Genomic DNA, 25,998 nt, shown 5'->3' with positions numbered 1-25,998 from the left:
TTAGTGATATTGAGCATTTCTTCATGTGTAGTGTTTTTTTTTGCCATTTGTATTTCTTTGGACAAATGTCTATTCAAGTCTTTTGTCTTTTTGTTTTCTTGTTTTTGTTTTTAATACTTTTTTAATTAAGGTTAATAGATCACAAAGAATGTTACATTAAAAAACATAAGAGGTTCCCATATAACCCACTCCCCATCCCTGCATCCCCATCATCTTTGTAAATTGTATTTTTTTGAAGATATATACATCACAAAAAATACTACATTAAAAAACATAAGAGGTTCCCTTATATCCCCACCCCCCCACACTCCACTCCTCCCACACCAACAACCTCCCCCGTCATTATGGCATACTCATCACACTCGGTGAACACATTTTGGAGCACTGCTGCACCACATGGATAATAGTTTACCCTGTAGTTCACACTCCCCCAGTACATTCAGTGGGTTATGGCAGGATATATATAAAGTCCAGCATCTGACCCTGCAATATCATTTAGGACAACTCAAAAGTTCCAAAAATGCCCCCACATCACATCTCTTCTTCCCTTTCTCTGCCCTCAGCAATTACTGTGGCCACTTTCTCCACCTTAATGCTACAATTTCTTCTATTACTAGTCACAATAGTTTTATAGTAGAATATCAGTAAGTCCACTCTAATCCATACTTTATTCTTTGGACCCTGGGATGGTGATGTCCACTTCACCTCTATATCAAGAGGGGGCTTAGATTCCACATGGGTGATGGATGCAATTCTTCTGCTTGCAGTTGTAGACACTCTTGATTCCCTGGTGTGGTGTTTGGCCATCTTCACCTCCCTGTTAGCTGACCTGGCTAAGTCTAACAAACCAGAAAGTAGAAGTTGCAACTCTGCTGAGGCTCAGGGCCCAGCTGCCACATGGACAGTCCAGAGATTCAAGTCCCCTGAGTATACACCATCCCTAGCGCCAACCACAGGTTCAGTAAAAGTGACAGAAGAGGCATGTGTAGAAAGATCACATCTGAGTCCAGCTCCGTCACACTCAGGAGCAAAAATTCCAAAGTAGGACCCTCTGACATGGCACAGAACTCCAAATCCATCTGCCATGACCATATACCCTGGGGGTCTCTGTAGCCTTCAAGAGAACCAGTACCTAGGGTTGTATCTACTTTGGCTTTTTCTGGGGTCCTGCTGAGGCATGCATAAGTGTGACCCCTCTGATGACCTCCCAACTCTTTGTTGAAGCCTTTTAGCATATGAACTCATTTGTCTTTGCCATTTCCCCCTTTTATTCAAGGTCAATAAGCAGTTTTTAACACATGATCCTACATGTAGGCTAAGATATTCTGCTGGTCTAAGTTGACCCTTTTATTCAAGGTCTCTTGAGTTGCACCACCAGTTAGCGATTGGTAGTAATCCCTCGGCACCAGGGAGGCTCATCTCTGGGAGTCATGTCCCACACTTGGGGGAAGGTAATACGTTTACATGCTGAGTTTGGCTTAGAGAGTGGCCATATTTGAGCAACATGGAGGCTCTCAGGAGGTAACTCTTAGGCACCCTGCAGCTCTAGGCCTAGTTCATATTTCAGGCACACAGGCTCATAAGCATAGTCATCAGTAACAAGGGCTCATTATTGGACCATCCTTCCTTTGTGGTCTTTGCCGTTGCACTTGGGGGATTATTGCTGTTCCATTGGGGAATGTGACAGAGCTCCCCTGGTATCTTTTTTTTTGAGTTGTAACATCTCTCTATATATGCTGCATATTAAACCTTTATCAAATATATGATTCCCAGATATTTTCTCCCATTCAGTTGACAGCCTTTTCACCCTTTTGACAAAGTCCTGCAAGATGCAAACATGTTTAATTTTGAGGAGGTCCCATTTATCTTATTTTTTCTTTCATTGCATGTGCTTTGGGTGTAAAGTCCAAGAAACCACCACCTACTACAAGGTCTTGAAGATGTTTTCCTACTTTTTCTTCTAGTAGTTTTATGGTCCTGTCTTTTATATTTAGGTCTTTGATCCATTTTGAGTTGATTCTTGTATAGGGAGTGAGATAGGGGTCTTCTTTCACTCTTTAGATTATAGATATCCAGTTGTTCTAGCACCATTTGTTGAAGAGACTGTTTTGTCCTGTTAACATTAACTTGGTAGATGTGTCAAAAAACAGTTGACTGTATAGGTGAGGGTTTATTTCTGGATTCTCAATTCTATTCCTGATCTATGTATCTATCTTTATGCCACTACCATGCTGGTTTGACCACTGTAGCTTTGTACTATGTTGCAAGGTCAGGCAGTGAAATTCCTCCCATGTCTCTTTTCTTTTTTAGAATTCTTTTTGCTATTCAGGTGTACTTTCCCTTCCAAATGAATTCGATACCCACCTTTTCTAATTCTGTAAAGCAAGCTGTTGGAATTTTGATTAGTATTGCATTGAATCTGTAAATCAATTTGGGTAATCTATAAATCATCTTCATGATATTTTTTCTTCCAATCCATGAACACGGAATGTCTTTCCATTTGTTTAGGTCTTTTTAAAATTTCTTTTAGCATTGTTTTGTAGTTTTCTGCATACAAGTCCTGTACTTCTTTGGTTAAAATAATTCCTAGGTATTTGAGTCTTTTTGTTGCTATTGAAAATGGAATTTTTCTCCTTATTTCCTCCTCAGATTGTTCAGTACTAGTGTACAAAAACATTACTGATTTTTGCGTGTTTATTTTGTATCCTGACACTTTGCTGAACTGATTTATTAGCTCAAGTAGCTTTGTCATGGATACTTCAGGATTTTCTAAGTATAGGATCATGTCATCTGCAAATTGACAGTTTTACTTCCTCTTTTCCTATTTGGATGCCTTTATTAATATTCTTGTCTAACTGCCCTAGCTAGAACTTTTAGTACAATGTTGAATTGTGTACACTTGAACAGTGGTGACAGTGGGCATCCTTTTCTTGTTCCTGATCTTAGAGAGAAAGCTCTCAACCTTTCCCCATTGAGTATGATGTTGGCTGTGGGTTTTTCATATATATCTTTTATCATATTGAGGAATTTTCCTCCTATTCCTATCTTTTGAAGTGTTTTTATAAAAAATAGATGCTGGATTTTGTTGAATGCCTTTCCTGCTTTCATTGAGATGACTGTCTGATTTTTTTCCTTCAATTTGTTAATGTGCTGTATTACGTTGATTGATTTACTTATGTTGAACCAGCCTTGCATACCATGAATAAATCCCACTTGTTGGTGATGTAAAAGTCTTTTAATATCCTGTTAGATTCGATTTATAAGTATATTGTTGAGAATTTTTGCATCTATGTTCATTAGAGAGATGGGTCTATAATTTTCTTATAGTATCTTTATCTGGCTTTGGTATTAGGGTGATGTTGGCTTCATAAAACATGTTGGGTAATTTTCCCTCCTCTTCAATTTTTTGGAAGAGTTTAAACAGGATTGGCATTAATTCTTTTTGAAATGCTTGGTATAATTCACCTGGGAAGCCATCTGGTCCTAGACTTTTCTTTGCTGGAAGATTTTTGATGACAGATACAATCTCTGTAGGTATGATTGATTTGTTAAGTTCTTGTATTTCTTGTAGCATCAGTGTAGGTTGGTTGTGCATTTCTAGGAATTTGTCCATTTCATCTAGTTTGTCTTTGTTGGCATACAGTTTCTCATAATATCCTCTTATGATTCTTATTATTTCTGTGGGGTCAGTTGTAACTTCCCCCTTTCATTTCTGGTTGTATTTATTTGCATCTTCTTTTTTCTTCTTTGTTGGTCTAGCTAGGGGATTGTCAATTTTATTATTCTTATCAGAGAACCAGCTTTTAATTTTGTTGATTTTCTCTGTTGTTTTTTTATTCTCAATTTCATTTATTTCTGCTCTAATCTTTATTATTTCTTTCCTTCTGCTTGCTTTGGGATTGGTTTGCTGTTCTTTGTCTAGTTTCTCTAGTTGTTCAGTTAAATCTTTGAGTTTAGCTCTTCTTTTTTAATATGGGCATTTAAGGGCTATAAGTTTCCCTCTCAAGACTGCCTTTGCTGTATCCGTAAGTTTTGTTACATTGTATTCTCCTTTTCATTTGTCTCAATATATTACTGATTTCACTTGCAATTTCTTCATTGACCCACTGATGATTTAGGAGTGTGTTGTTCACCCTCTACACATTTGCAAATTTCCTTTTTTCCTATTACTGATTTCCAGTTTCATTCTGTTATGATCTGAGAAGGTTCTTTGTATAATTTGTCTTTTTATATTGATTGAGAGCTGCATGTGCCCTAACATGTAGTCTATCCTGGAGAAAGATCCATGGGTACTTGAGAAGAATGTATAACCTGCTATTTGGATACAGTGTTCTGTATATGTCTGTTAAGTCTAACTCATTTATCGTATTTTTCAAATTCTCTGTTTCCTTGTTGATCTTCTGTCTAGTTGTTCTATCTAGTGATATGAGTGGAGTGTTGAAGTCTCCAGCAGTTATTGTAGAGATGTCTGTTTCTCCCTTCAGTTTTCCCAGAATTTGTCTCATGTATTTTAGGGGACCCTGGTTAGGTCCATAGATATTTATAACCTATCTTCTTGATGGATTGTTCCTTTTATTAATAGTGGCCTCCTGATCTCTAATAACTTTTTTGCACTTAAAGACTGTTTTGTCTGATATTAGTGTAGCTACCCCTGCTCCTTTCTGGTTACTATTCACGTGGAGTATCTTTTTCCAACTTTTCACTTTCAGCTTGTTTGTATCCCTGGGTCTAAGGTGAGTTTCTTGTAAGCAGCATATGGATGCCTCGTGTTTTTTTATCCATTCTATCACCCTGTATCTTTTGATTGGGGAGTTTAATCCATTCACATTCAATGATGTTACTGTAAATGCACTATTTACTTTCTCCATTTTATTCTTTGGTTTTCATATGTCATGTCTTATTTTTGTCTTTCACTCTTTTGGTTATTCTTTCTGCTATTCTTTCTTCTGTACTCTCCTTCATGCCTGTCTCTCCTCTTCTTTCAGTCGTAGGCTTCCTTTAATATTTCCTGCAAAGGTGGATTATTTTTTGCAAACTCTCTTAGTTTCTGTTTGTTTGTGAATATTTTATACTCCCCTTCATATTTGAAGGACAATTCTGCTGGTTAAAGAATTCTCAGCTGGCAGTTTTTCTCTTTCAGTATCCTAATTGTATCATACCACTGTCTTCTCACCTCCATGGTTTCTGAAGAGAAATCTGTGCTAATTCTTACTGGACATCCCTTGTACTTGTGGTTTGCTTCTTCCTTGCTGCTCTGAGAATTTTTTCTTTATCTTTGACATTTGACATTCTGAGTAGTAGATGTCTTGGTGTAGGTCTATTCAGATTTATTCTGATTGGGGTACCATGTGCTTCTTGGACATATATGTGCTTTTCTTTCTTGACAGTTAGGAAATTTTCAGCTGTGATTTCCTCAAATACCCTTTCTGCCCTTTTTCCCTTCTCTTCTCCTTCTGGAACTCTCATGACATGTATGTTATTGCATTTTGTGTTGTCATTCAACTCTCTGAGCTCCTGCTCAATTTTTTCCATTATTTTCTCTTTCTGTACTTTTCTCTCTTCAATTTTTGCTGTTCTGTCTTTGGTATCACTTATTCTTTCTTCTGTTATTTTGAGTCCACTGCTGTATGCCTCAAATATGTTATGATCTCACCTATTGTGTCTTTCATTCCCATGAGCTCTGTAGTTTTCTGTTCAGGATGTCACATTCTTTGCACTCACTCAATGCCTTTTTTTTTTCCCTCTCCCCTCCCCCCCCCCCACCAGTTGTCTGCTCTCTGTGTCCATTCACTGTGTGTTCTTCTGTGTCCACTTGTCTTGACAGTGGCACTGGGAATGTGTCTTTTTTTTTGTTGTGTCATCTTGCTGCATCAACTCTCCTTATGTGTGGAGCCACTTCTGGGCAAGGTGCACTTTTAGTGTGCTGGGCGGCTCTCCTTATGGGGCGCATTCCTTGCATGTAGGGCTCTTCTATGCGGGGGACACCCCTGCATGGCTCGGCACTCCTAGATCGCATCAGCACTGCACATGGGCCAGCTCATCACATGGGTCAGGAGGCCCTGGCTTTGAACCCTGGACCTCCCATATGGTAGACAGACGCTCCATCAATTGAGCCAAATCTGCCTCCCTCAATGCCTTCTTGATGTCATTTATCTCTTTGACCATTTTGTCTTTCAACTCAATTTGATTTTGGAAATTTGCGCACATATTGCTGATTTGTTCTCTCAAATTATGCAGCTTTTCTGGGTTTCTGGTATATTACTTTTCTTGGACCATATCTTCTATTTTCTTAGTATTGCTAATTTTTTGCTGATATCTAGGCATCTGATTAGAATGTAGTTTATACAGATGCTCAGTTTCTTTCTATTCTGTAGAGATTTAGGGGTATAAATCACTGCTGTGATTCTTGGCTTGACCTGGATTGTTAGGATTGTCCTGCTGGTTGCTTAAACCTGGGCACTGGGCCCAGTAATTGGTTGTGGAGTCACTTGCTAGGGCATTGGGGAGGGAGCCTATAGAGGCCGGGAAAAGCCTCTCCTACTTATTTTTAATTTTCTTGTGTGCTCTTTCTTGGTCTGCCAGCAGGTGGCGCTCTTTGGCAGCTCTGTTCAATGTCTGGTCGGAGTGTACACGTTGCAACACAGACAGGATCAGTGTGATAGGGCTTCCTGCCTGGAGGCTATGAGCCTTGTAATCCAGACTTTCTCTGAGACAGTTCTCCAGCCTTTTCTGGCAGCCCCCTCCCCTTTCCTAGGTGGGAAATGTTTCCACTCGCTTCTGAGCCCTCAATAGTCAGTCCCTGTCAGCAGAGGAGGAGACTGGGTTATCTAGCCTTTTGCAGGCTCACAGGCAAACAATGGCGGGCCCCACCCATCTGGACGGCTTCAGAGACACAGCTGACCAAATCTGTGAGTCATTACTGAGTCAGCCTTAGGCTGAGTCAAACCTTTCTCTCCCCTTTCCCGGGGTGTCCTCAACAATTAGTGCCGGCTCAAGAGAGAGGTTGCAAGGATCGAACTTCCCCAGTCCTTCCCCACTCTCAGGGCAAACCAGTGTGTGGTCCCACCTGGCCTGGAAAGGTTGGTGGGGCACAGCAAACCAAATTTGTGGGTCAGAAGCTGAGTCAGCCTTAGGCTCTGTACCTCTCTTGCCTTTCCTGGGGTAGTAGATCTCTGGAGCCCCCTTTGTCTGTAGTCACAGGCCCAGAGGCCTGAGAATTTTAAAGTGTTTTTAGTGTAGGGAGGGTGCCAGCAATAGTGGCTGCTAGTTTCAACTCACAGTTCTGTGGTTACGATTTCCCTCCTTTGTCCCTCTCTCCTCTGGGCAGTGACCATCCAGCCTTTACCTGCTGTCCTAAACCCTAGAAGATCTTTTTCTAGGCGGGTTCAGCCTGTCCTCTAGCTATTTTTCTGGAGGAGTCCCATGTCTTTCTAGTCTGCCATTTTCCCGGAAGTCCCCTTATTCTTAAATATTTATGTTGGCTTTGGTTTTCTATAAAGTACCTTTTTCAAAGAAGAAAATGAGGGAAGTGGTGCCGACCAGGCAGCCTCACATGCACCGTTTCAAAAGTCACTTTTCAAAGAAGGAAAGGACACCAATAGCCAGGTGGGATGGGGCTTTGTTTTCTGTAACTTCTCTGCCACCTCACAGACATCACCAAGCCTGCACCAGGCACATTCCTCCTCCCCAAGAAGTGTGGTTAAATGTGACTATGGGAAGAGGGGATGACAACTGCTCAGCACATGACTGACTCTCCTGGGGCAGTGGTTCCTACAGCAGCCAGGCTCAGCCCAACCACCATCTCAGGCTCCAGGTCACCTCTGTGTTGCAGAAAATGAGGAAGGTTCTGTGAGAAGTGTTTTGAGATTCCCCCCTCACCTCCCCCCAAATTTGTTCACATCCCCACCCCAGGCTGCTGCTTTTTACTTTTGAAATAGGTACAGGCATACCATTTTTCATGCTTCGCTTTATTGTGCTTCACAGATGTTTTTTTTTCTTTTACAAATTGAAGGGTTGTGGCAACTCTGCATCTAGCAAATCTATTGGCATCATTTTTCCAATACCATGTGCTCACTTCATGTCTGTCATTTTTAAATTAAGGTATGTACACTGTTTTTTAAGACATACTGCTGTTGCACATGTAACAGACTACAATGTAGTGTAAACATAACTTTTACATGCACTGGGAACCCAAAAAAATTCATGTGACTCACTTTATTGATATTTGCTTTATTGTGGTGGTCTGGAACCAAACCTGCAAAAAATCTCCAGAATGTACCAGAAATAGACAGGGTATTTTCAGGGCCACAGAAAGGTGGTTAGAAAGATCCAGAGAAGGGTGTTTAGTGATAAGAGCTAGACAAAGTCTCAATCGTTCTGATTGTGACCCAAAGACTGGAATTATAAGAAGCCCCATTAAGTCCACAGTACAGAACTTGGTCTTTGTGTGGTATTTCTACTTTCCAGGACCCTTCCTTTCTGCACCCTGCACCCCCAACCCACTGTAATGCTTGGCAAAAGGCAAAATCATTTAATTCCTTTTTTTTTTTTTTTGAAGGTACTAGGGCCAAGGATTGAACCCAGACCTCATATGTGAGAAGTTGGTGCTTAACCATGGAGTCACATTAGCTCCTGAGTTAGTTATTTCATTTGTTTGCTTGTGTTTTTTTGTTTGTTTTTAGGAGGCACTGGGGACCAAACCCAGGACCTCCCATGTGGGAAGCAGGCGCTCAATTACTTGAGCCTCATCCACTCCCCCATTTAATTCTATGTACTAGAGAAAACCCCACCACAAAAGTAGAAATATCTTTTTCCTGTTATTTTTTTTTAACTTTATAGTATATTTATTAGAATAAGAGATTAGATTTAACATCTGGATTAAAATGGTTAAAAGGATTTTCATACAATGTTTAGGCACTATACACACTGTTGTTTAACAATAGCATCAGTACTTAGATTCAGTGAAAGATAAATCTGACACTTTTTTAATGCCTTGATCCATTTGTGACATTCAAAATAACCACCAATTTTAGAAACATCAATCCAAACTTAAAGAATCATATATCACTAAATATCCCACACGGTATATTTAAAAATAAATATAGAAATATGACCAGAAGTCTACAAATCATCACAGTAGACAGACTGGTGAAGTCTATTGTGGCAGTGAAGGGCTCTGGCTAGATTTTGATGGAAACTGCTGAATTATACATCAAAAGCAAAATTAATAAAATAACATGATGTACACTTTCTGATGCTCATTTTCATAGCAGCAAAGCATGCTTCACATGCACTGCCTGTGAAGGATCTCACCGGGCTCCTCCTCCCTATGTATAGGATAGAGAGAAGGTACACTAGCCAAGAATGAAGTACCACCAAGTGTCAAGAATCCTGAAAACACAGGCAGCCAGCCAGTCAAGGTGAGGGAAGAGCAGTGCAGTTTTCAGTAAGAATGATTACCCAAAGTCACCAAAGTTTCACTGTAATTCAGCATTGCACATGTTTTGATCAACATACACACAAATGCCCCAAGCACAAAGCCAATTTACTCGGGAATAACAAGTGTAAATAAGAATAAAGACAGTTAAGAGTAAAATGACATGAGTAGAATTTTGGCACATGCTGTGTTCTTCATCCTTTGTTAGATGAAATGCACACCTGATCTGAGTCAGGCATAGAAAGAGGCTGAAAGCAACATGGCATGTCACTGGGCTGGGGACTTGCTCTTTTTTGCTTCCCATATGCTTAGACACCAGCAGCATGGGTTGGTGTGCTGGGTTGGTTAAGGCCAATGGTGGAGCAGAGCCAACCTGCGAAATCCACTTCTTCAGCCTCAGATCTCTTGATAAAAGCATGAACCTGGATGCAAAGAAATGGGAAGAGGAAGCAGTATTTAAAAATTACCATGATGGGAAAATCCAAGAATCTCAGGTTCACAGTTTGTTTAGCATTTCGAAGGAGCTGGAGCCTGCCTTTGAGCAGCAATGGGGGCCAGGAAAGCAGGACTGACTAAAGGCCAAAAGGCCCCAGCTCAGCCTGGCTCTGCCAGTTAAGCCACCTTGGAGGCCTTGCCAAGTCACTCACCTTCCTGAGCCTGCTCTTCCATCTATGAAGTGGTGGTAATAACCTGCCTTCCACCCCTCATAGAGTTGTTAGAGAGAACAAAGAAATGATGGGCTTGGAAGTGTGTGTTACCCTGTACAGGCTATATAAGGCAAATATAAGTTAAGATCTATTTATATGATTACTTTCTCACCTTCCCCAAACAGAGGCGGGAAATAGAGCATGATTGGGAAAGGGTACGGACCCTGAAGTGTAAGATTAAGCCAGTGAGTCTTAGCAAAAGGTCCCATTCCTGTGAAAGGGTAGGTGGCCCTTTGCCTCAGCTCCCTTGGCCTGCTCCTCCTGCACACTCATCAGACTGCAGAGTCGTCCTGGCCTTTCTTTTAAGCTGATGGAAGGACAAGAGATACGGTGGCCAGGGCAGAGCAGGAAATGGGCTCAGGAAGGGACAGATGGCTGGAATGGATGGATGATTGAGAGAGGGTAACATAATAAACAGGCACTGTAAGAATCTGAAATAAAGACTTACCATGAGCTGCTTCAAATCTGCTCTCTCAGCAGGATTTTTTATTAGGCTTAAAGGAAGAAAAATATCATAAGAGCTATTGCCCGGCACAGGTTCCAACTCATTTTTACTTATGTTTGCATGCCTGTCCTCCCCACACTGGGCTCTGTGAGAACTGCCTGAGCCTTATTAATCTTCCTATTCTTAGCACAGCCCCATGCCCAGAGTAGGTTAATAAATGCTTGCTGAATTCAACCAGCGCTGATCTCGATAAAGCAGGTGTCAAAAGCAGCGGCTATTTTATCCATTGCTATAGACAGACATATCGTGGCACTGTGGAAGAAGGACCTAGGGCTTATCAGAAGGGACAGAAAAGGGCAAAGCGGGAGCTCCCAAAGATGAGGAAGGGAGCCAAACGAAGCCAGGCTACCCTTCCAGAGAATAAGAAGCCAACTTACCATTTATTCACAAAATCTTGAAATTCCAGACTGAATACTCCACTGGGCAATTTTGGAGGAGGCTGCAAACATGTCAAGATGTGAGAAATGCTTGGCTCCCTGCTCCAGTCATCTCCCTACCCCACCCCTGCCCTCCTTTGGGCAGTGCTGCCCATATCCAAACAAGGAAAGGCAGGGGATGGGAGGGCAGCACCTGCCTACAGTTCCCCCTATTGGAACCACTGGTCTTAACATACCACAGTAAGAAGTGGGTCCAAGTCAGTGTTGTCTAGGGACTTTGAACAAATGACTGTTCCTCTCCAAGCCTCAGTTTACTCTTCTGTGAAATGAGGGGACTGGGCCAAATAATCTCTGGACCCTTTCCAGGTGACACCACATTTGTAAATCTTGGAGGGTGGCATAGAAACATAACCAGAAATTACTAGCAGCAGCAGTTAGGAGGATAAGCAAATCACAGGGCATGGCCCAGCCCTGGCCAGCACCCACAAGTCATAGAAGGCACACACACACAAAAAGAACCCTCCATTTTCTAAGCCCTGGAGGGGGAGAGAAAGGTTAATGAAACATTAACTGGCAAAGAGCTAAATCTGGAAGAATGTTGCCTGTGCACTTCTGGAATGAGGCTGTCTTCAGGCTATAGACCAAGAACTCTGGCAACACCTCTCACTTTCCTAAGGGGGCGGATCACAGAGGGCAGCTCCATGCAAGGTGCTATCCCAAAGCACTAGGCTTGTGGGACTACATGCAACCCAGGAAATAGAAGCCCAATTTATGTGACCTGTGCTGGGAGCTACATGTAACTTCCTTGTGAGAAGGTGACTCAGCCACGTTGTCACTGCTCTGATGTGTAAGTTTAAATCAGCAGGTAATTCATGAGATCAAAAATAAAATGCTGAGGAGTGGATGTATGTAGCTCAAGTGGTTGAGCGCCTACTTCCCATGTATGAGGTCCTGGGTTCAATCCCTGGTACCTCCTAAAAACAAATGCTCACCGGGGAGCAGATGTAGCTCAAAGTGGTTGAGTGCCTACTTCCCATGTATAAAGTCCTGGGTTCAATCCCCAGTACTGCCTTAAAAAAAAAAAAAAAGCTTTTAAGAGAGCAGATATGGGTCAAGTGGTTGAGCACCCGCTTCTCAGATGGGAAGTCCCAGGTTCAGTTCCCAGTGAGTAAAGAAGCCTGAACAAGGTCAAGGTCATAAACCCCAGCTCTTCAGAACGGGCCCAGAGCCAAGACCCACACTGCAGACTGTTCCTGCTGCTAAGAGGGTGAAAGGAGACCAGTAGAGTAGGAGGAGGCTAGGGGTAGCACTGGGGAGTTGGGATGCCTGGTGAAGAGACCTGAGCCACTTTTCATCTTGGAGCCTCACTTTTCTTCACCCACATGAAGAGGATAACAAAACCACTTTGGCCCACCTCAGCAGTGCTTGGGCACCCAAGTAGGAAAATGAATGTGGAAATATGGAAGGAGGAAGTACTGCACACTAGTAGCATTTAATCTCAGCCATCCTTCCCTAATGTGACTCCCACCCAGCACCTCCCAGCTTAGATCCCAAGCAGGAGAGGACAGCTTTCCTGACTACAACGAATCTAACAACATGCTTTGCAACGTTTGAACTCTGAAGCAATATGGATCATGGCATGGTGCTTAGCATAAGGCTATGCAGACAATCAGTACATAAAGATAAATTAACCTCCCTGGTAGACTGTGAACTAGTGACAGTGGGTTCACTAACTACTAGGGTGAACCAGGATTTTCCCTATTGAGTTTTCAATGGAAAAGTGGTACTTTTAAAAAAATATCACACTTTTTATCAAGTCAAATAGATTTCTTTTTCTGAGCCTTTTGAGGTATGGTTTTTAAATAAAAGACAGTGGGAGAAATCATTCTACTAATTTTTTGAGGAAGAAAAGAAGTGAGGTACCCTTTACCCAGCTGAGTAGAGACTGCCAGCTCCTTCTGAAACCTCCTAGAGTGTGTCCACTTCTCTTCCACTACCCATGCAGCTAATGCTGCCAGGAATGCTGGCTCGACATCTTCTAAACTCCTCTCCTGACCCCGAGCCCAGCTCCTGTGCACCCCTGCCCACCAGGCATGAGCCACCCTCTTCTGAGCTACCATGGTCTCGTCCACAACCTTCTGCTCCTCTGGAACCTAAATTTGATGCATAACTATCAGTCTCTTCCTGGAATCTTTTTTCAGTTAAAAATACTAATATATTTATCTCACAAATAAAACATGTTCTTTGTATTAAAATCAGCCAGCACCAATAAGCAGAAAGAAAATTTTAATTACCTACAGTTCCCATCATTGAGATAACGACTATATTTTACTATATTACTTTTCAGGCTTTTTCTGTGCATATATATGCATACATAGATTTTTGGAAAGAACTCATCATAGTGTATATACAACTCTGCAAACTGTTTTCATACAACTTATATTAAACACTTTCCAAACTCATTTATATGTAGATAGCTTTCTAATGGCACTAAAAGGTAACCCTATATTGCAGTTATAACTGTACTTGCCTTGCCCTCACTACACATTCTAACAATTTTTGAGGGTAGGGACTTTTTTCTTTTTGCATTTTTGTTTCCCCACCCACTTTTACTCCCAGCCCACAGTGCTTAGCTCATAGTAAGTGCACAAAAAATGCTTGGTGAATGAAGGAACAAGAAAATAAGTGGGCAAGGTGGAGGCTCCTGACAAGGGAAGGAAGAGGGACTCAGCTATCTAAGGTGTCCAGAAGGGACTCCTGCAGTGTCTAAACCAGTCCCTCAATTCCAAGAGCATGATGCACAAACCAGGGCAAGTGAATCCTAGGGCCCAGGCAGCCCATACTAGGGGAACAACTCACAGGTTTCCCAGTCAGCTCAGTTCTATTTTTTTCTTAACAGTAAATCAATTCCATGGCCAAGAAAGCCATGCAGTATTTACCTCGTTGACTATGTAATCCAACAGCTCAAAAATTGCCATGGGAGGTCGGCTGTCCATTCCATAAGCTACAGATTTTATAAAAAGAAAAAAAGAAAACACTTATCAGAAACAGACAGGTCACCTGCCAATATGAGGAAAGGAGTCAGGTATGGATCCTAGGGCCCAAAACAGGCTCATGGACAATAAACCGAGGCGGAACAGCCTCAGCTAAGGCCTGAGCACAGATGGGGTGAGCAAAGGCAATGGAATCAGGGGGCTGGGGTACAAATCTGAGCCCAGCCACGTCCTAGGTTGGTGATGGTGGACAAATCAGTTGACTGTTGAGCCTGTTCTGAGTTTTGTAAAGTGGAGTTGGGTGATAATTATGTCCACCCTTCTGCCCTTCCTCATATTGTTGAGAAGAGCAAATGAGATCATGTGAAAGGACTTAAGTTTTAATTGTTCCCAAACTTGGGTTTCTTCCTTCATATCCCAGAACCACAGGCCAGCCTCAAAAGCCACAGCCACCAACCTCCAGTGATCAGCCACCACTGGTTCCCGCTGCTGCTCCCTTTGTCCACTCTCTCTCCCATACGGCCCTTTTTACCTCCTATGGAGGTAAAGATTAGGTCTCCCTGCTCAGACAGGAACTTCCTGGCAGGAACTACAGAAGGTCACGATGTCTGGGTCAGAATCTTCTGTGAGTTATCAGGTTTACCTCACAGTATTAATGTTCAGAGAGGCAAGCAATACTGCATAGTGTTTATTATCTTAGGAGTCAAGCCTATGTGGCCTTGTCAAGCTAACGGTACTATGCCTCAGTTCCTCATCTGCAAAATGAAGACTCAGGGTTGATATTTAAATTAGATAATGCTAGTCAAATTCACAAGAAAAAAATGTCAATTAGTGGTTTCCAGGGAATGGAGGGAAGGGGAAATGGGAGTGACTGCTAATGGGTATAGGGTTTCTTTTAGGGTGATGTAATGTTCTGTAATTAGTGCTGATGGGTATCCAACACTACAAATACGCTAAAAACAACTGAATTGTATACTTTCAAATGATTTAAAATGGTGAGATTTACTTCATGTGAATTTTATTTTTAAAAATCTATCAAAAAATGCCATGATTTTTAAAAAATTAGAAAATGAATATAAAGTGCTAAGCACAATACCTGGAACATACTCAACAAAGGGTAGGAAGTTGTTGATAATAATGATAATTTCCTCCAGCTACCTGGAGACCCCTGCTCTGCTCTCCCTACAGTCCCAGCTTGACATTTAGGAACAGGAAATCAGTCTTTGGAGTGTGTACATAGAATCAGCCCTCCAGAAGCCCCACCAGTAAGGGCCCCATCCCCCCCTACAGTCCAAGCTGGGGACACATCAGACCACTCACAGCTGAGGGGCCTCCCGGGGGTCCTTGGCCTGGGGGGTGTCTCAGCTGCATCTCCTTCCACCTGACACCCAAACATCAGCTCCAACTCCTTGGCATCTGGAGGAGGGATGGGATACCTTCCCACCGCCATCTCAACCAGAGAGAGCCCCATGCTCCAGATGTCTGACTGCACGGAATAATGAGTCCCCTGGAGTCTTTCTGGCTGCAGGAGAGACAGAGAGAGAGTTACAGTTACCTGTGAGCTAAAACCTGGGCCCACACAGAAGGGGATGGGCAAGTGTCCATGGATGCTCAGAGGCCTCAGGATTGGCCCCTTTGAGGCTTGTTTGTATTACAAAAGAGTGTGCTACTCTGCCGCTTCCTGGCCCTGGGTTCTGCTGATGATCTTCTTCTGTCCCTTTCTGGCCAGAGCTGACTTCCTGGTTCAGAATCTCCATTAACCTCTTTTTTTTTTTTTTTTTTAAGATTTATTTTATTTCTTTCTTTCCCCTTCCCCCAGTTGTCTGCTCTCTGTGTCCATTTGCTGTGTGTTCTTCTGCATCCACTTGCATTATCCCATGGCACTGGCGAACTGCATCTCTTTCTTGTTGCATCATTTTGCTGTGTCAGCTCTCCGTGTGTGCAGCGCCACTCCTGGATGGGCTACACTTTTTTCACACGGGGCGGCTCTACTTGCAGGGCGCACTTTGCGTGTGGGGCACCCCTGCGTGGCACAGCACTCCTTGTGCATGGCAGCACTGTGCGTGGGCTTGCTTACCACATGGGTCAGGAGGCCCTGGGTTTGAACCCTGGACCTCCCATGTGGTAGGCAGACACTCTATCAGTTGAGCCAAATCCAATTCCCTCCATTAACCTCTTGAATTTGATCTCCCACTTGCCCTCCAAAAATGTGTTTCTACCTACTCCTGGGTGGCTTCCCTGGCTTTGACCCCCCTCCTCACTGCTCTATCTCTCCTGACATCCAACCCGGCTGGCCCTGACAGCCACTGTCTGCACATGTGGAGCAGCCTGTCAAAGCCCATCTTGTGATATAAGTCTAAAACATAAAGTTTCTGGAATGTGGGTCACAAGTAAGGACGTGCATTGATAGAACACTGGCCTAAGAGTCAGAAAAGCTAAGTTCTAATACCAGTTCTGCCACTGACTTACTCTCTGACCTTGGTCAACGTGGAATGGTAGAAAGGGCAAAGGATTTGGGGTCAGAAGCCTGGGTTCAAGTCCCAACTCTGGGACTTAAAAGGGTATGTGATCCTGAGTCTCAACTGCCTCATCTATAAAATGGGGTTGGGAAGCAGACGTGGCTCAACTGATAAAGCATCCACCTACCACATGGAGGGTCCAGGGTTCAATACATAGGGCCTCCTGACCCATGTGGTAAGCTGGCCCACGCACAGTGCTGCTGCATGCAAGGAGTGCCGTTCCACGCAGGGGTGCCCCATGTAGGGGTGCCCCACACACAAGGAGTATGTCCCGCAAGGAGAGCCGCCCCACATGAAAAAAGCACAGCCAGCCTGGGAGTGGTGCCGCATACATGGAGAGCTGACTCAGCAAGATGATGCAACAAAAAACAGATGCCGTTTTCCAGTGCCACCTACAATACAAGCAGATACAGAAGAACACACAGCGAATGGACACAGAGAGCAGACAATGGGGGGGAAGGGGAGAGAAATAAATAAAAATAAATCTTTAAAAAAAAAAAGGGGGCTAATGATGAATAACAACAGTAACAATATTATAACAAAATACCTGTCCTACTTAACATACATGGTTATTGAGAAGGTCACATTAGATAAAAATGTATGTTAGATGTTACAAAATGCTATTCCAATATGGGTTGTTACTCGTGGAAAGAGTCAAGAGAAAAAAAGTATATAATGTTATACAAAAGCATTACTTTTAGGGAACATTATTTGAAATATCACATGTATTTTAGGAGCCCCAGAAAAAAATCTTTATTCTAACCATTTTACATTTATTTAGACATCAAATTAACTTCTCCCATAAAATTTTTCACTAACTCTAACACTTGACTATTTTGGAACTAACCATATAACCACAAACCTCCAAAGCACTAACCCCAGGATCAAAAGGTCCCAGGGCCTGTTAATTGCTTTTGAACTTGAGAGTTGGCAGTCAAGTGCCCAGGGTGTTGTCTGCTTGGCTATTAGACGTTTAAAGAAGAGGTGATGAGGGAATGGCATGGGGAAGGAGGTGGGTCCTGACATTATTCTTAAAGAGTAGGGGTCACTGTAGTAGAGGTGGTGAGTGGTGTTGGCATGGCGCAAGTCTTGGTGGGGGTGGGGAGGCCATGAACTTTGACACGGAAGCTGGGATCAGCTGCCAAAATCCTACCTAAGAGGCAAGTGGGGACTGGTTGGCAAGGAGGAAGAACTTTTAATCCTGGCTCTGCAAGATTAAGTGAGCAAGTCACTTATCCTCCCAGAGTCTAGATTTCCTGTTCTCTAATAGGAGAACGATATTCTTTATGTCATGGGACGATCACATGGATCAAACGAGATCATTCGAGTATATAAAAGTGCTCTGAAAGAGAACACAGGGAAGTGGACTTGGCTCAACGGATAGGGCGTCCGCCTACTACATGGGAGGTCCGCGGTTCAACCCCAGACCTCCTTGACCCGTGTGGAGCTGGCCCATGCACAGTGCTGACATGCACAAGGAGTGCCGTGCCACACAGGGGTGTCCCCTACATAGGGGAGCCCCATGCACAAGGAGTGCGCCCCGTAAGGAGAGCCGCCTAGCACGAAAGAAAGTGCAGCCTGCCCAGGAATGGTGCCGCACGCATGGAGAGCTGACACAACAAGATGACACAACAAAAAGAAACACAGATTTCCGGTGCCACTGATAAGGATAGAAGCAGTCACAGAAGAACACACAGCAAATGGACACAGAGAGCAGACAACTGGAGGGGGTGGGGGGGAAGGGGAGAGAAATAAATAAAACAAATAAATCTTAAAAAAAAAAAAAAGAAAGAAAAGAAAACACAAACACCCTTCAAGGCGTGGGTCTCTGTGCCTGTACCACCCACCTATCAGTGCCTTACCACCAGTTGGACAAGACCTCCCACTTACCCAATGCTCCTCTGCTCTGCAGCCCTTCAGCACTTGCTCAAAATCAAGCTTCCACTTCTGCAAACTGATCTGAGGGGCATGCTCCATCCACTTACCAGTTCCATTGACCAAATATTCTCCCACTCACCAAGCACTTCCTGAGTACCTACTATCTGCCAGAACTGCCCCACACCCTGGGGACAGCAGAGATGCCTACGGCCTTGTCCTCACCCATGAGGAGCTTGCTGTGTGAGGGAGGGAATACTGACACTGCCATAGGGTCAGCCATACACAATACTAGGGGAAGGAGAACTAGCAGAGTTGGAAACAGGAGACCCCTAGTGAAAGGGTGTCAGCTAACTAGAGCAGCAGCTCCTGCCATTAGACCAGGTGTGCTGAGGTGAGATATGCAGTGAGGAGGGACAGAAGAGGGAACTGAATCTGAGTAGACTCACAGGAGTTGGAAGCCACTAGCTACTGAAAGGATAGGGAGTCAGGAGAGAGGTTAAAAGCTGATGCTTAGGTTTCTACATTGGAAAACTAGGGAAACAAGGATGTTACTTACACTAATAGAAAAGGAGAAAGTGGGAGTTTGGGTTGGGGACACATGTTGGGTTTGAGGGTCTGAAGGCAATCAGATTGAGATGTCCAGAGAGAGCTGAAGCTCACAATCTTTTCAGAAGGGAAGCCAAGAGGTGGGAAAGGTCAGGAGCTGGGAAACATCGGGAACAGGCAGCGGCTGAAGCTACGACCATATACTTTCATCTAGTGAGTCTCATCTAGTTTCATGGCCTCATTAGCCTGAGATCTCCTGAGAGAGAGATCACAGTGCCTCCTCATCCCTCATTTCTCTTACCCAGCACAAAGTTCTGTCTCTCTCTCTATATATATCTTTATAGGGGAAGGCACCCATTTGGTCCCTCCTCTTGACTGAACAAGATGCTCAAGAAATGGAAACTGCTGCCCATACCGACATGTAGGACCTTGTGCCCACGAAGGAGTTGGCCATTGAGTCAATGAGCTGCCCACTGACCCCGAAGTCACAGAGCTTGATCTCCCCACGGGAATTCACCAAGATGTTGGAGGGCTTGACATCTGCAGGGAAGAGAAAATAGAAAAGTAAGGAATCAACACAGGTAGGGCAGGGAAGGGAAGAGTCACTGCTCCATAGGCAGAGTAGCCCTGATCATGGGTCCTAGGACCCTACTCCCACTTCCCCAGCCGGCCCTAGGCTTACAAGCACACCAGGACACCAGGGTCCCTTTTCCCTCCTCGTTCAGGGTTCAAGGAAGAATTTTCAGTAGAAGTAGGATAGAATGCCAATGGATTTCCACTCTTCGAGAATCCAGACTTGGTCAGATAACCTACAGGAAGTTTTTTTTTTTGTGAGCAGTCACCATTTCAAAGTATGTTGCCTTGATTATCCTTACTTATAGGTAAGAAAATTGAGGCTGGGACCTGGGGAAGGTCCCTGGAGCCAGGGCTTTGTGGGAAGACATCAGCAAACAATGAGAGACCCACTCAAGCAGGCCACATCCAGTGGAAAATCACAAACACCACAGGGAATCTTTGAAAGAAGTAATATAAACACAATACAGAACATCTAGATAATCAGAGAAAAACCCAAACCACCCATAATTCCAACCTACCAGAATCGCTGCATTATTTTTCCCTTCAATGCTTTCTCATACAAATGCATTGACTTATTCCTAAACAGACTCTAAAATATATTTAAATATCCTTCCAAAGGTAAATTGGGAAGAAAAAAAATCACCCTCTGATAGCCCAGGCAGTCCTTCCTCTCTTGGACCCTCACTAGCCCTTCTTCTTCATCTCCAGTTGGGGTATAACTATACCAGTGCCAGCTCTAGGCCCTCTCTCTCTACCCAACCGTCAGCTCTCCAAGGGCAGGGACAGTGACTGTCTGCTTCATCATGTAATCCCAGGGCCAGAACAGTACTTGGCACACAGTAGGTGTCCAAGAATGCAAGTTGAATGAATGGATCTAAACTCACCATGGCTACAAGCAGGCCTGTGCACACATCCACACTAGCACACGCACAGCCCTCCAGTGGTCTTTCCTAAGACCTTGCCTCACTGAGTCACTACCACTACCATCCGGATGCAGGCCAGTCTCTTCAGTAAGGAACACAGGAGACGAGACCCAGCTGACTTGCAACGCCCCTTTGTCTCTCACGCAGAAGGTGATGGAAGCGCCCTTACAGGGCATCTGGCTCCTGCCCTTCATGGTGAAGATAAGGAGTCTAAGGCTCAAAGGGGTCCAGGCTCCAGTCCAGGCCATACAGCAAAAACAGGATGATGCCAGAGCCAGAATCCAGGCTTCCTGATGCCTAGAATGGTCCTCTTCTCATACACCCTTCTGCCACATGTCGTTCATTCACCTAACGCTCACCGGGCACCTACTAGATGCCAGGCAGACCTGTATGAGGCAAGGACATTTGAGTAACAAACAACCTGGATGAAGTGAGGGAGAGAGTTGTGTGGTCTCCTGGAAATTATTCCAAGCAAATGGAGAGATGATAAATGTCAGGAGTTTAGAAACTAACTTTTTTTTTTTTTTTAAATTTATTTATTTATTTAATTTCCCCCCCCTCCCCTGGTTGTCTGTTCTTGGTGTCTATTTGCTGCGTCTTGTTTCTTTGTCCGCTTCTGTTGTCGTCAGCGGCACGGAAAGTGTGGGCGGTGCCATTCCTGGGCAGGCTGCTCTTTCTTTTCCCGCTGGGCGGCTTTTCTTCACGGGCGCACTCCTTGCGCGTGGGGCTCCCCCACGCGGGGACACCCTTGCGTGGCACAGCACTCCTTGCGCGCATCAGCACTGCGCATGGCCAGCTCCACACGGGTCAAGGAGGCCCGGGGTTTGAACCGCGGACCTCCCATATGGTAGACGGACGCCCTAACCACTGGGCCAAAGTCCGTTTCCCCTAACTTTTTTTTTGTTTCTTCCCCATCGCCTAGTCTTCGGACAGAGCCCAACAAGCACTTTCCCACCAAGGAGTAAGCCTAGCAGCTGCATGTTGGAGCTGCTCATCCTATCTCCACAGTACCCATGGCCCCTCGCAAATAGGGCAGATGCCTGAATCCTGCAGGGGAGGCGTTCAGTATATGGGAAATGATGCTAAGACAATAAACTAGGAAGATCAATGCATGTGTCAGTGCCTAGCTGTGACATGCACATGGGGGTTGCATAAACACAAGCCCCTCTCTTCCAAACCTCCCCACCTAGTGCCTCCACCTGTAACTAAACCATGCAGCCCTGAGCTGCTCCCTCATCAGCTCCAGACACTCCCCCTGGCATATTTAGGTATTACCTGTTAGGCTTTGTTTTAAAGCAAAAGAGTAGTTGGTATTAGCTCAAGAGAGAGGCATGTATGCCTCCATGCAGCCTTGAGCAGGTCACTTGGCTTCTGTGGGCCTTGCTCTGCCCATCGATAAACATTGATCCTGGCAGCATCAATGAACATAATGAAGAGTGGGGGCATTTAAACAACACATTAAGTTATAGGAATATGAGGAATGATTATTACATAGGTTTAGCCCAAAGATCAGCAGTTCATAGAACCAGACACCCCCCAGCAGAGAGCAGCACCTCCCCAAGGCTCCAGGAATGCCTTCCTCTCCAGGCTGCAGCTTAAGCCCAGGACCGTGAGCACGGCCATTGCTCTAACTGTCCTTGTAGCTGATTTATATTCCCATGGCAAGCAAGGTTCCTTTTACCCAAACTTACATAACATTTCTTTCCTTCCGTCTCCAGCTGTCAGCTCTGGCTTCCCCCACTCGCCCCAGGGAACAACACTGCCTTGGAGGCGGCAGAGATGGATGGGGTCTGCTGGGAGGAGAGGGAAGTCCTGAGGGGGGTTGCCTGTCTATACCTCGTAGTCCTGGAAGCCAGATATACTATACACCACCCATCCTGGTGACCAGGGGAACTGACAAGGAGAATCCACTAAGAAGCCTGGGCCCACCCCACTAAACTCAGAGCAGGCCACTGGAGACCAGGACTCCTCCCTGACCACCCCAGCCAAGCCTGGTAGAAGAGATACAATGTTAGTCAAGGCCAGAGAAGTCCTTTCCTGATGTCCAGGCTGTGGGCACCAGCACCCAGTTCTTGTCTCTAGTATCTTCCCCACTTGCCCTGTCCTGCAGATAACACCAGCAAGGCCTCTAGTGGGACAAGGCCTACAGAGCCTGCGATGGCTCTTCTGCCTTACAGGACAGCCCAAGCCCCTCAGACTGGCTTTCCAAGCCTTCCACCATTTCCTCCTTACCTCTCCAATTTCATGCCCCAACACATATCTATGTACCCCCTGCTCCCGGTTTAGGCTGGCCTGCCTGTCTACCTGATCCCTTGTAAAGTCTCTGGCTTCTGTGCCTTCTCTTGTGCTGGTTCCTGCAGCTAGAACATCCTCCCTTCCCACCCACCCACCTCTACTTTTAGGTGCCTAGTCCTTCTAGGTCCCTTTCCTAACATGGGAATACTGTCTGGCTCCTGGAGTCCTGGGAGGACAGACTGGGCTTCCTTCCCACATCTTTCCTATCAGAGCCTTCAAACATTGTTCAAACCAAGAGCACAGTCCCTCTCTAATTCCTGAGGCCCCCTACAGACCTTGGGATTTTTTTACTGACCCTTCAATACCAAGAAGGTAATGTTAGGAGGAGTGCCAGGACCTTGGGGGAACTAGGCTGTGTTCTGGAGAAAGCATCAAACACCCACTCAAGTTCCCAGATTGACAATCTTCCCTAGGGAAACACACATGATGCTAAGATTTGACATCTCAGTTCTGCTCATCCTCTGAAACACTGAGGAAGGGCAACCACTCCTTCCTCAGAAATGAACAATGATGTTAGTGGAAGAAAGCACAAGTTATGAAATTTTCTGCCCCAGAAATAACTACTCCTGATTACTTTCCCAAGAACACAAATTTTAAAGTTAACTTCTGATTATCTTCTGCCTCTGAAACAAGAGGTTTAGAGAAAATCATCCAGTGAGTCATTTGTGTCTTCTATAAACATGTGTGAAGTGCTAGGAGTAGAAAGGACACAGTCCCTGACATCAAGGCTATCACCACTAAGGGAGACAGGCTCAAAACAAACAGCACGGATGATGGTAAGGCAGACACAGGCATGGTCAGGGCCCTGTGGACTGAGAGATGACAATTCTTCAAACCAGCCTAGGTCAACTCCAGCCACCTGGTACAGCCTGCCCAGCTGGTAAGGCCCCATCGGGCAGATGTTCGGAGGTTACTATCGGACCTCCAGTTTATTGCCTCCGTGTTTAAGCACCTTTACTTTGTTTCCCTTAGGCTGCTATTAAAAGAACTTGAGCCCCTATTGGAGGGTGGGGAAAGGAAGGTAAGATGGAAGGTGTTCCAAGGTACGACATGGAAAATGGAAGGGCAGAAGAACAAGGGGTGGGGGTGGGAGTAGAGAGTATAAGAGAAAAAGAACAGGTAGGGGGAAAGAGGCAGAGGCCCACGAAAAGGTAAGCCAAGTGACATATAGAAGCCAGACTCTGGCTCATGTGTGACAAAGGCTGAATTCAAAAGTGAGACGACTTAGGATAAGTGAGGGTTAAAGATTTTAAAAAAAGACAAATGGGATTTTTAAAATGGTGACTTTACACATCAAATGACCTTTTCTTAGGAAGCAGATGTGACTCAACTGATAAGAGTGTCCACCTACCATATAGGAGGTCCAGGGTTCAAACCCAGGGCCTCCAGGCCCATGTGGTGAGCAGTCCCACGTGCAGTGCTGCTGTACACAAGAAGTGCCAAGCCACACAGGGATGGCCCCCGCATAGGGATGCCCCACACACGAGTGCACCCCGTGCGAAAAGCACAACCCACCCAGGAATGGCGCTGCACACACAGAGAGGTGACGCAGCAAGATGACACAACGAAAAAGAGACACAGATTCCTGGTGCCACTGAAAATGCAAGCAGACACAGAAGAACACAAAGCGAATGGACACAAGAGAGCAGACAACTGGGGGGTGGGAAGGGAAATAAATGTTAAAAATCTTAAAAAAAAAAAGACCTTTTCTTAGCAACCCTGACAGAGCCTTAATAATTCTGCCCTAAAGATGAGGAAACAGGAGAGGAGAGATAGCTGATCTTGATAAGTCAAATAATAACCTCACACTTTAACCATGGCCTCAGGGAGCTAATTAAGTAGGAAAGATAATTAAAATTCAAAGTAAATCCCAAATCCTTCAACTGGCCATTATCTGTAACCTCTTTTTCCCACCCAAGCTTCCCCAAAAGCATTGAAAAGGGCATCTACTTTTTTCCCCTACCTTTCTTTCCCCAGCTAACAAGAATGGATGTACAAAAAGACATTGTATGACTTCACATATATGAAATAATTAGAATACACAACTTCATAGAGATAAATAATAGATCACAGATTGAGAAGAGCAAGGTAGGTAAATGGGGAATCAATGTTTAATGGGTACAGACTTTCTATTTGGGGTGATGGAAAAGTTTTGGTAATGAATGGATGGTTGTGATGGAAGCACCACATTTTGAGTGTAACTAAAGCTACAAATTGCATACTTAAAGTAATTAAAGTGGGAAATTTTATGCTGTATATATGTTACTACAATAAAAATTTTAAAAAGAAGAAGAAATGTAGCTTGAAGATTAGGGTTGGGAAGGATGGGAGAAGAGACAGCAAAACCAGAAAGAATCTACAACAGCTCTGGTTTAAGAGCATCTACTACTATGGCCAGGCCTTTTAAATACATTATCTTCTTTAATACTCAAAATTAACAATGTGAAGGAAACATTACAAACCCAAACAAAGAAAACTGAGGCTCAAGAGAGGGGGCATCCCCTGTCAAGGTATGATGAAATCCTTGAAATCTGGTTATGAGAGAAAATAAATTTTCCATTCCAGTTTAGCAAGTGAGCCTGATGATTCCTTCTCAGCTGCAGCCCATTATCCCTCTTAACAACAGCAAGTAACATGCTGACAGCAGGAACTCAAGATTGTGGATTCCCACCTCATTTTGCTTAACAAATAAGTTCAGGCCGTAAGCTTCTGGGGCACCCAAGCCAGGTTTAAAGACAGCAACATTCTCCCTCCATTTGGAATATTTTTGCCCCCAGGTCCAGCAATGCATTTTTAAGTTTTTTTCCTCCCTCCCAAGAGTCATTAGTTTCGAAATGCTTTCATTCTCTACCCTCTTACACCCCTTCTCTACCAATTCACTGCTCATCCCCTGATCCAAAAGGCACACAAACTCTGACAATATGATTTTGCAAGAGTACAGGATTTGGTTTTCATTTGCACACACCATTCCAAGAAATGGTCTAAATTTTTAAAACAGGAAGTAGTAAAAGCCAGAGCAAAAAGCATAAGGACTGAGAGAGAAAGAGAGAGAGAAAGAAGGGGACAGAAGGGGAAGAAAGGAAAGGGCTGGAAAGCATACGGGGAAGCAGATTTGGCCCAACAGATAGGAAGTCTGCCCACCACATGGGAGGTCCAAGGTTCAAAACCTGGGACTCCCGACCCATGTGATGGGCTGGCCCACGCGCAGAGCTGATGCATGCAAGGAGTGCCGTGTTACACAGG

At 44.4% G+C, this 25,998-nt stretch overlaps 1 protein-coding gene across 2 annotated transcripts in view; it reads right to left on the bottom strand.

The window, feature by feature from the left end:
- Positions 1-7,951: 7,951 nt before the first annotated feature.
- Positions 7,952-25,998, bottom strand: part of MAP2K1 (mitogen-activated protein kinase kinase 1) — a 102,178-nt gene continuing 84,131 nt past the window's right edge. For both annotated transcript variants that reach the window (XM_004453133.4, XM_004453134.5), the window contains exons 6-11: positions 19,377-19,501; positions 15,339-15,540; positions 13,965-14,029; positions 11,026-11,087; positions 10,592-10,637; positions 7,952-9,858 (exon numbers count right to left, since the gene is read on the bottom strand). In XM_004453133.4, coding sequence (XP_004453190.1) covers positions 9,745-9,858; positions 10,592-10,637; positions 11,026-11,087; positions 13,965-14,029; positions 15,339-15,540; positions 19,377-19,501 — 614 coding nt within the window. In that variant the 3' untranslated portion in view covers positions 7,952-9,744. The remainder of the gene's footprint in view (positions 9,859-10,591; positions 10,638-11,025; positions 11,088-13,964; positions 14,030-15,338; positions 15,541-19,376; positions 19,502-25,998) is intronic.

Source organism: Dasypus novemcinctus, chromosome 3 (genome assembly GCF_030445035.2).
Source record: "Dasypus novemcinctus isolate mDasNov1 chromosome 3, mDasNov1.1.hap2, whole genome shotgun sequence".
Taxonomy (NCBI): Eukaryota; Metazoa; Chordata; class Mammalia; order Cingulata; family Dasypodidae; genus Dasypus; species Dasypus novemcinctus.
The sequence above is the reverse complement of the archived record's forward strand: the minus strand, read 5'-3'. Positions and strand labels throughout refer to the sequence as shown.